Source organism: Camelus dromedarius, chromosome 23, assembly GCF_036321535.1.
Source record: "Camelus dromedarius isolate mCamDro1 chromosome 23, mCamDro1.pat, whole genome shotgun sequence".
In the NCBI taxonomy this organism is placed as follows: domain Eukaryota; kingdom Metazoa; phylum Chordata; class Mammalia; order Artiodactyla; family Camelidae; genus Camelus; species Camelus dromedarius.
Window position 1 is genome coordinate 5,848,484 of NC_087458.1, and position 10,619 is coordinate 5,859,102.

Genomic DNA, 10,619 nt, shown 5'->3' on the forward strand with positions numbered 1-10,619 from the left:
ACAGGTTGCCAGATGCCAAGGAAAACAAGACCAAGAACCCTAGTAGGAAGTACTTTAATTTTTTTCTTAGAAAAAAAAAATTGCAGACACTAACAATTCACATTTCAACAACAAAGTACTGGTTGAAAGAGGTTTCCAGGAGTTTGGGGATTCTAGAGTATTAGGAAGAAAAGCTGGTGTACTCCTCCACTATATATGGATGGCTTAGGTCATAAATGGGAGACTTCTGGCTACTAAGCCAGTATCAGAACCCAGTGGAGTGACACTTCCTTCTACAGAGTTTATTTTTATCTTCCTTCCTGTCTCCCCTATCCCTCAGAAACATCACCACATAAAAGCCCAGTAGCATTGAGCTGAGGCGCCAGTCTTCCCCCTGGGTACGAAAGGGCGTAGAGATGGGGAGGTCACTCCTGAGTCTCCATGCTTTCCTCTTCCTCTCCTTGAGGTGGCTCTTCTGTATTCTCCTCCTCTTCCTCTCCTTCCTTCTTCTCTGGTGGCTTCTCATAAGCCTTTTCTGAAGGCGTCACTATCACTCCATCCCAGGTAGATATTTCAGAAGCAAGATCTAGAGGAGAAAAAAGGTGACTTTAGACAAGTAGTCCAACATACAGGTCATGATCTACACAGTGGAAACATTAAGACATCTGAGTAGTGTTGAGTTTCTTTGCAGATCACAGGATACCATAAAGAACCCCTGTCCCACAGTGGTCACTCACAGCTGGCATCACCCTCCTGGCCAAGGATCTTCCTAAAGCCACCATGTGAGAGGATTCGAACTAGAGTCTGAGCCGTGTAACAGACCATGTCCTGAGGGAGAGCAAAGGGAGGATAAATTAGCAAGGAGAATCAAAATACCTTATTTGACTAACATGAAAAACATGAAAACAGAGATCAAGACAACTGTTAATTCCAAGACCAAAGTCTGGGAGAACCCCCAAATCCTTGACCCCCAAAAGAGCACATTCCCTTTGCCTCTGACCAGGGGTATTCAAGAGTGGGGCACAACAGACCATTTCAGAGCTGTCCCCGATACCTGCTGTTCCAGAGTCATGACTGTGTGTACTCTGAAGTTGCCACTCTCACAGGGGTCAGTGATACCCACTGACCCTGGCAGGAACAGTCCTGCAGCCAGAATCTGCAAGCATCGTCTGAAATAGGAGGAGGTATCAGAAGAACACACAAGATAGCTTACATCCAGCCCCAGACCCAGAGTAGCTTGCTATACCTGTATGCCACATTTAGGGCCAAAGGCTGTCTGGTGGGGTTGTTCATCACGGCATAGTGCCCCTAGGAGAAAATGCATCTGGTAGGTGGGAAATGAAGTGGCAGTTCTGTCTTCAAACAAATTAAAACTTTAAACCACTATGTGAAAAACTGGTTAAGGTCTAGCGAAAATGTTCATGTTCAGAAAGCAGTTCTGAAATGACTGCTCATTCAGTAATTTCTCTCCATTACCACATTAATGAAATCAGCACAGTAATGAAAAAGACAAAGGGGTGGTGATAACTAACTTAACTAAGTACTCCAAAACCCCAAAGAAATAATAAGCATTGAATCTTTACTGGATTACTTGTCCACCAATGAGACTTCTTTTAATCTCTAACACATTTCATATTCTGGTAGGTTTCAGAGTAACTACTGTTAAATAGGGAGGATGAGGAATTCCAGTTTCCCTTCATTACTTACAAGTAAGTCAAGGATCCAGGGTGTGAGGGGCTCAAACCCAGGAAAACGAATCCTCAGGTCCTTCAGTAGTCTGATGAGAACTTTAACTCTGAAGATAAGAGGGGCCCAGGATTAAAAGTAATAACAGATCATAAAACATACTAGTGAATATAACAAAAAGGAAAACAGATTCACTGATACAGAGAACAAACGAGTGGTTACTAGTGCAGAGAAGGAAGGGAGAGGGACACAGTGGTATGGGATTAAGAGGTACAAACTAATGCATAAAGTAATAAACTCAAGAATATATTGTACAACACATGAAATACAGCCAATATTTTATAACAATGGAATATAACCTTTAAAAACTGAACCACTATTTTGTATACTTATAACATGTAATACTGTACATCAACTGTATCTTAAAAAAAAAAAATACTATTTACCTCCATACCTGAGGTACAGAGCTGAAGCTATTTCTAGAACTACACATCACCTTCTTTCCCTCAACCTACATTTGCTTACTTAAGATAAAAAGCAAAATCCAGACAGAAGATTACAGTCAAAAAAGTTCTGTTAGTGGAAGTATGGGTATCCTGCTATTCACTGTATTTAGAGGGGCCAGACTGTATCTTCACTCAGATAGTGAGGGACGGACTCACGTGGACTGAGAAGCATTTTCCTCAAACCAGCGGGCATGTCGGATGGCTGCTAAGGCACTCTGTAACACTTTGATATCCACTAGAAGAGAAGTGACATCCACCAAGATAACCATTCCTATTATTAAGCAATTCAGTCCCACTGCCATAGCCCAAGAATTTGAAAGGAGGACAGGAAAACTTAGCAAGTCCTTAAATCACCCCATGTTCCCCAGATGAGCAAATCACTGGTGCAAAAATCACTATTCCTCCCTAAAACCATACCCGAACCATGCAACAGCCATGATTTTCTCCAGAGGCCTATTCCCTCAGATATGTTTTCAGTCCTTTCTCTAAAGCCCTCAAACTGCTTTCTTTGACAATTTCACTAGCAAGCTAGTGAAACTGTCTAAATTATACAAAGAGAAAGCTAGGTTTGGGGGTAAACTGAGGTCCCAGAAGGTCTCACATGGAATAGCAACAAATTAAACACAACAGCGCTTTATCCTGTCTTGAATTTCCCCCAAATTTCCCAGCAATGGAAAAAAAAAGACTAACAGTGGAGTTCTGGGTCCAGTTTTCGGAGATTGGGTGGCACTGTTGTAATGAGAATCTTCACTGTAGCATCAGAAGAACTGATCTCAAAGCCAGTTTCATTAGTCAGCATGGTCAAAACTGAAAGAAAAATGAAAAACCTGTAGCTCTCACATTCCCATTAGATGACCAAAGGTAAATCTGGGGTAGGCGTGAGGTAACAGGGTTTTAAAAACAGCAACAGCCCAGAATGAGAGGTGAGAATACAGTTTTAGAAGAAAAGAGATCTCTGCCAAAACTTCCCCAACATTAAACTCTGCATTCACTCTTCCTTAGCCTATCCTGACTTGGTTAAAATGTACTTATAATTATAAACCTGGCTCCTATGACCTCTAAATGACATGTTCAGCAATAAACTCAAACCTTCAGAAGGATCCTGTGCTCTTAGGCTCTCCACGACTTTGTTCCCTAGGGCAGCAACAGCTTCCACTGATTGAGAGAAAAGGAGATAATGAACATTACAATTATTATGAAGACTTTCTATACATCTCTAAGCTACTCTGCACTCTTAATTTCTGCTGGAGCAAGGGCAAGCAACTGAATAAACACTTTTACACGGGGAAGCTAACACCTGGACAGAGAAATTGGAAGGCTCAGGAAACAGGACACCTCCTCCTATACACACACCTTTTTCCACAGTAGGGTTTCTCATCAGTGGCACTAATGATGTGGCCTGGATAATTCTCTGTTTGGGATTGGGGGGTCAGGGTCTGTCTTGTGCACTGTAGGGTACTTAGCAGCAACCCTGGCCTCTACTCAGGAACATTAGCCCCAAAACATCTTCAGACACTGCCAGATGACCCTGGGGGACAAAATCCTCCCTAGTTTGAGAAATACTGCCCTATAGTAACTGCCCATATATTCTTTCAGATACAATATGCACTTAAAAAAAAAATTTCCCGTTTGTCTTCCAAACAACCTTTCTCACAAGAAATCTGGGCTTTACAGAGATCCCTATGCCTCAAACACAACTACTATGTTCTGCTCCCGAGGCCAGAAAGAGGCACACTCACATGTTGGCAAAATCTTGAGGATTACCACCAGGTCAGCCACATTGTGTCCTGTAGTCATCGTTCCCTTTTTGTATGATCCGACTTGTCGGACTTCTTCAATTTGCTGTTGGAAATGGGAGTTCAGAAAAAATAGAAGTGAGAAGACTGCCTAGTTCCTCTCAGAACTCAATTACAACACAGCTTATTACCCAGATTTGGATTACCCAAAATAAGCACAAGAAAAGCCTGATTCATCACAGCTAGCTGATAGTAAGTCTGGTACCCGAGATCAGCACTATAAATGTGCTCCACTGTACTTTCCCACTTTAGGCATGGCTTTGGATTAACAGGCACCTGAACAATTAAAGAGACAGGAGCCAAGAAAACGTCCACACTACCAAGGCTGCCCCTTCCTAGGACAAAATCATCAAAAACTCACCACTTCAAATGTCCCTGGAGCCACAATCAAATTGTCAATCACATTGTTTATTTTTGTCACCAGAGAAAGGATAGAGGCCTGAAAAAACAGCAGGAAACAAAAATACCCTAAGTGAAACATTTATAAACAACTTCTCATTGAGTCTGAACATTTCCCCTAATCCCTTCTGTACGAGCAGAATCAAAACCAACATGGGGCTCTGAAAACACACTGACCCTTCCAGCCTTGAATATACATCAGAAAACTTTTTGATCCCCCCAAAAAGTCCCCCAATAAAACTATGAGTGCACACGTAACTTGTTTATATATTCACCTGGTGCTCTCCCTCTGCCCACAATGAGAAATACAGAGAACAACTAAACCCTCTGTGGAGTTTAGCTCTGGTAACACCAGCCTCACCGGTAGTTATTTATTTCTTTAGCTTCCTTTGAGGAATCTCATGAAGGAAGCCAAAAGAATATACCTGTTCAGCAGAATTAGGAGCAAGGTCCTGATTCCTCTTCAGCAAGGCCTCGCTGAAGGAAGTTTCATCAGGTGCTGGCTTGACCCGGGGGAAGGCCATTTCACACTAAACCAGAAATAAACAACTATATATTACTTTCCAAAAATAATACAGTAGAGATTATTTTTTTCTGTTGCCATAGCAACAAAAAAAATTGAAAATAGGAAATTCTACAACATTTTTCACTCCTTGAGATGTTCAAACAAGGATACAGGCTGAGAGAACAGCCATAATTTAAGCTCTTTATATTAACAGATAAGCCAGAGATAAAATTAATTGTTCAGAGCAAAGACTATAATCATGTTACTGTCAATAGTTGCCAAGGAACTATCTTCCCCACCCTGCTTACATTGTTTTTGTACGTAAAGCAAGAAACCCCAACACCACTCACTAATCCCTTTTCCTACTCCAACCACCGTTTGACTTTATTAACAGAGAGATGCTGGGCTCCAGGAAACTACAAGTGAACAGGGGCCAAGCTACTCACCAAATAGAAATCAAATGGGATATGTGGCACAAAGGGCCTGAACCTAAAATACGAAAGACAATCCAAATTATTCACCACAGAAATCAAGTTGACTTAACATAATGGGGCCAAACTAATTTAGCAGGAGAGCGAGCATGAAAAGAAATGTTTCCAAACCACAGCTGGATCTCACAAAAGCAGATGTGTCCACTCCAAACTCCTAAACAGATGACTGAAATGGAAACTAACCGGTGCAGAGATGCTAAAAACTGACACTTACCCTCCTCCTGGGCCTCCTCTGGAACCGAAGCGCCCGCCACGACCACGGCCTCTGTCACCCCTGGAAATGCATAAATAGATTCTAACTTGTTTTGACCTCGTTGAAGCAATCTCCACCATACGGCCACATCATTCCACGTTAGCCTACCTCTGTCGCTCTGAACTTCCCTTTGGAAGCCAAGATATCCTGTTCCAAGTGCCCAGCCTCACCCCCCATGACTTCTTCCTTCTGGATAACTTAATCACATCACACCCCACATCAAATACTGCCCCGGATCGGTGAGCCCTACAAGTAATGATCCGTAATTCCCGGGACACGCCAACCCTAACAGTTCAGAGACTAACGTGACTGCTAATTTATTCGTCAACGCAGTGAAAGCATCTAACGGGCTTTTCCTGTCTAGCGCTTGGCACTGAGGATGAATGAGGCACGTTCCAGCCTCTGGGTCTGGATACGGGGAGCGCTCCTCCCGGGACCTGAGGACGCCTCCTCATCTAAACCCCCTAGAGCCCGAGGCGTCGAACCCGCCTCCCCACTCCTGGGCCCCACCCCCATCCCTGGTCCAGGCTTCCCCGCCTCCGCCGCCCCGACCGCCCCCACTCTCCCAAACCAGGAGTTCTCAGGTTTTCCTGCAGCCCCCGGATACCCGGCCCTTTCAGGTCCTCCGACTCCTTCGGCCCACCTTCCCAAAGTTTTTGGTCGAATACCCCAAACCTTTCCAGAGCACCCCACCGCCCTTACCTCATGGCGTCCTAAATCCCGAACAATGGAGGCCACACCAACCGCCCCTTCCCTGTGTGGAGCCGACAACGGGAGAGGAGGCTTGCCGGCGTGTTCCAACAAGCTCCGGCGCGATTGGCTCCCGCCGTACTCCGCCGCTTATGCCTATTGGCTTACTTCGGCAAGCCGGTTTATGAACCAATAAAAAGCGCCTACTGTGTCAGGAACCAGCCAATAAGAACAGACTTGACAGTAATGACTTTTCCGCAAACACTAGGGGGCGCTACGTAGGAGAATCAGGGTGGCTAACATTCAGAGAACTTTCTATATGACATATGGAAAATTACTTCTTCAGATAGCAGAGTGGCGCAGCGGAAGCGTGCTGGGCCCATAACCCAGAGGTCGATGGATCGAAACCATCCTCTGCTATCGGGCTGGTTTTTTTTTTTTTCGCCCTCTCCAGGACTGTGTTTTTATTTTAATTTTCTTCAGTAAATATAAACGCCATACTTCTACTTTTTCTTCCCTCAAAAATGCAGCTTTTAGAATCTGTTTTTGCCATCAGCGAGTGAAATGGGGCAAACAAGCGAAATGGAATAAAAAGGGACTTTAAGCCACTATGAACATTACAAGTCGGGATATAGTTCACAGAGGCTAGAAACTTGAGGCAGAAGCGGATTTGAGTATATTGATTGAATCAGATGGGAAAATACTGATGCGGAGATCAGAAGGGAAACTGAGACAGCCTTTGCAAAGAGAGCTTAGAAAAAGAGAACAAGGGAAGTGACAGAAGAAAAGCGCCCGACCCATCCAATTTGCCCAGGTTTCCCTCATGTCTCTTCTTTACCCACAATGCAATCTCTGGCAGATTTCACCCTTAAACGAGGTTTCACAGCCACATATATAGATACATCGTAGCTGCATTTAAATCAATCACACTACTGTGGGGTTTTTTGTCTTTTCTATAATCCTGTTTCTCCCCTTTCTTACCTTCTTTTGTATTGATTAATATTTATTAGTATTTCCTCGCTTCTGTTAATTGTAAGTTATGCACGCTTTTTCTAGTCTTTTAGTGGTTACCCTAAAATTACATGCCTCCTTGAATTAGCAAAGTCTAATTTTATGTAATACTCTTACTCTACTCTTGAAAAATGCAGGAATAATTCAATTCCATTTACCACCATCACTCCAGAATTATATATATTGTTATGTAACTCTTTTAAGTATTATATTGATGTATAATTTACTACAGCAAAATACACAGATCTTAAGCCTACAGCTCGATTAATTTTGAGTAATGTATTCTGCCCATGTAACCACCACACAGATTAACATAAAGAATACTTTTATCACTTCAAAAAATTTGCTTATACCCTTTTGCCCTCCTCCTACAGGCAATCACCCTTCCGATTTTTATTATCATAATTTAGTTGTGTCTGTTCGCATAAATGGACTCACATCCTATGTGCTCTTTTTTTTTTTTTTTTTGTCTAGTTTCTTTGGCTTGACACGTTTCAATATTCTATGTTTTTGTATTTATCAGTAATTTGTCCCTTTTTATTTATGAGTAGCATTCCATTGCATAAATATTCCACAGTATATCGAGTCTCCTGTTGATGAATTCAGGACCTCCAACTGGCTGAGACACAGGCAAACACACTCGGGTTGTTTCCAGTTTGGAGCCATTATGAACAAAGCCGCTTTGACCATTTTTGTACATGATTCTTGTGGTCAGATGCATTTGTTTCTCTTGGGTAAGTGTACCGAATTTATGTTTACCGAATTTAAATTCCATATATATTTGCAATCTCACAAGACATTAATGCTTATTAATTAAATTAGTGGTCATTGAGATTTACCATTTTTAATGCTTTTTATTCCTTCCTGCATCCCCAACATTCATCTGGAATAATATGCCTTCAGAATTAGTGCCCATCTGCTGATTGCTAACTTTCTTGGTTTTGGTTTTTCTGAGTATGACTTTATTTCACCTTTGTTTTTGAAAGATATTTTCTCCAGATATAGAGTTCTAGATTGGGGGTTATTTTCTTTCAATACATTTATAATATTATTTTACTGTCTGTAGCTTCCTTTTTTTGCTGTGAAAAAAAAGTTAGTCAAATCGTTGCTTCTTTGAAGTTCATCAATCCTCTTTTTTCTGACTTTTCTTTTTTTTGGAGTATTTTAAAGATTTCATCTTCGATTTAATTTCCTGCAGTTTCCATCTGATGGGTCTGGATATGGATTTTTTTTTTAATCTTACTTGAGGTTTGTTAAACTTCTTGAATCCATGGTTTGATGTATTTCTTTTATTTTTTAAGTTTCTCAGCCATTATCTCTTTAAATATTGCTTCTACTCTATTATTTCCCTCCCTCCTGGGTTCCAAATAAAGGCATGTCAGACTTCTTACAGTATCATTTATATCTCTAACCCTCCCTTTTACGGTTTTCATTCCTTTTTATCCATGCTTCATTCTGAGTATCTTCTTCTGTCCTTTCTTTCAATTTATAACTTACTCCTCAGTCAAATCTAACTTTTTGTTAAACCCATCGATTGGTCCTTCATTTTAACTTTTGAATATTTCAGCTCTGGATTTTCTGTTTATTTCTAGTTTACCTTACTCCTATTTTCCCCTAGGAGTGCAGCCTTTCAGGATCCTAACCCAAAATAGGAAGGTGGTTTACCAGGGTAATCACCTTTGGGGACACTTGGATCCTGACTTTTGTCTCACTTGACCCATACGGCCTATTTTCTGCCACCAGTTCTGAAATCAGCAAATGATTTCGGGATAAACACTGGTCTCAACTCACTGCTTTTCTGTCCTTTCACGCTCTTACTGTCTTCCTAGTTCTTTGATTTTTAAAAAGCATTTCATCCAACATTTGTAGTTCTTTCAGCTCAGCTCAGAGATTGGACAAATTATTTAGTCCACCGTTGCTGAAAGAGAAGCTCAATTACTAAATTAGATTTCTTTATTTTGCAGGGAGAGGTAATCATGCTTATTTATTTATTTATTTTGTTGGAGGTACTCAGGACTGAACCCAGGGCTTCGAGCATGCTAGCTGTACCCTCTACCACTGAGCTATACCCTCCCCTGTTAAATTAGATTTCTAGCCTCCTCCTGAGCTCATTCCACTAAGCCAATAGCTTATTGGATACCTCCACTTGTGTATCTACAGGCAGCTCAAACCCAATAAACTGAAATTGTTATCATCCCCCCAAAACCTGCTTCTTCAGCTTCTTAACTAATGGGTCAATATCACCTAGACTTCAGTTATTTGTATGCTGTCCTTGTTCCTGAAGTCCAACTGATTCTACTTACAAAACATCTCCCTGCAGTCAACAACACTGTATTATACATTTAAAATTTTGTTGAGAGGGTAGATCTCATGTTAAGTATTCTTAACACACACACACACACAAACACACACACACACTCACAAAGGACACAAGGAAACTTTTGGAGGTGATAGAAATGTTTATTACCTTGATACTGTGGTGACAGTTTCACGGGTGTATGTAAAAATCCAAACTCATCAACTTGTATATACTAAATATGCATAGCTTATGGTTTATCAATTATACCTCAATAAAACTGTTTTTTAAGACTCTCCCAATCTCTTATCTACCTCTATAGCCTCTGGAGCCCTCCTTACAGGACAAAGACGTTATGCCTGTCACACAAAAGCTTGCGTGATCTGCCCTCTGCTGCCCTTTCGTGTCTCTCCTCCTCAGTCATTCTTACATGCACACAGCTTATATTCTAGATCAGAGTAGAAAAAATATACTCCCCCTACAGCCAGGAATGCAAATGAGTGAACAGGGTGAATAGGAACCGTGATGAATTGGACTCATCCATTTTGAAGTAATGGATACTTGGTATCAGCTGATTGTTCATGGAGAGATGCAGGACCTGTTCTCCAATATTTCAAGATAAGTCAGAAATCCAAATATTCATGTGCAATCTACTGATTTTTAAGTGTAGGCAATTAAATAATATTATATATGTATGACAGAGACTGCAGGTCAAACAAAACATGTCTGCTGTCTGAAGTTGGTCCATGGGCTACTGTTTGCTCTAGACCATTAGAATATTCAAAATTCTCCTAAGTATATGGGAAACATACTTCAATATTGTGATCTCTCTGCACAGAATACCTTTCTCAACCTCCTATCCTTGTTGAATTATTACTCTTTGGAGATTTTCCTGGTCCCACTGCAAGCAAAATAGTCCTTTCCTGGGCCTCTTTCTGGACTTGCTGCCAGGTCCAGAGAATTTACCCATCTCTCTGATGTAGTGCTTAACTGTATTACATTACATC

General features: G+C 41.4%; 1 protein-coding gene and 1 non-coding gene across 2 annotated transcripts; one reads left to right on the plus strand and one right to left on the minus strand.

The window, feature by feature from the left end:
* Positions 1-38: 38 nt before the first annotated feature.
* Positions 39-6,425, minus strand: ILF2 (interleukin enhancer binding factor 2). The gene is made up of 14 exons (XM_010980484.3): positions 6,318-6,425; positions 5,577-5,636; positions 5,318-5,360; positions 4,792-4,896; positions 4,329-4,406; positions 3,911-4,013; positions 3,261-3,326; positions 2,862-2,978; positions 2,328-2,406; positions 1,687-1,774; positions 1,226-1,287; positions 1,034-1,148; positions 717-807; positions 39-565 (listed from the first exon to the last, which is right to left on the minus strand). Exons 1-14 carry the CDS (start codon positions 6,320-6,322, stop codon positions 405-407), a joined length of 1,173 nt encoding a protein of 390 aa, XP_010978786.1. The 5' UTR covers positions 6,323-6,425; the 3' UTR covers positions 39-404.
* Positions 6,426-6,653: 228 nt separating this feature from the next.
* On the plus strand, positions 6,654-6,725 carry TRNAM-CAU (transfer RNA methionine (anticodon CAU)). The gene has a single exon. It is a non-coding gene; the product is annotated as a tRNA-Met (tRNA).
* Positions 6,726-10,619: the final 3,894 nt, after the last annotated feature.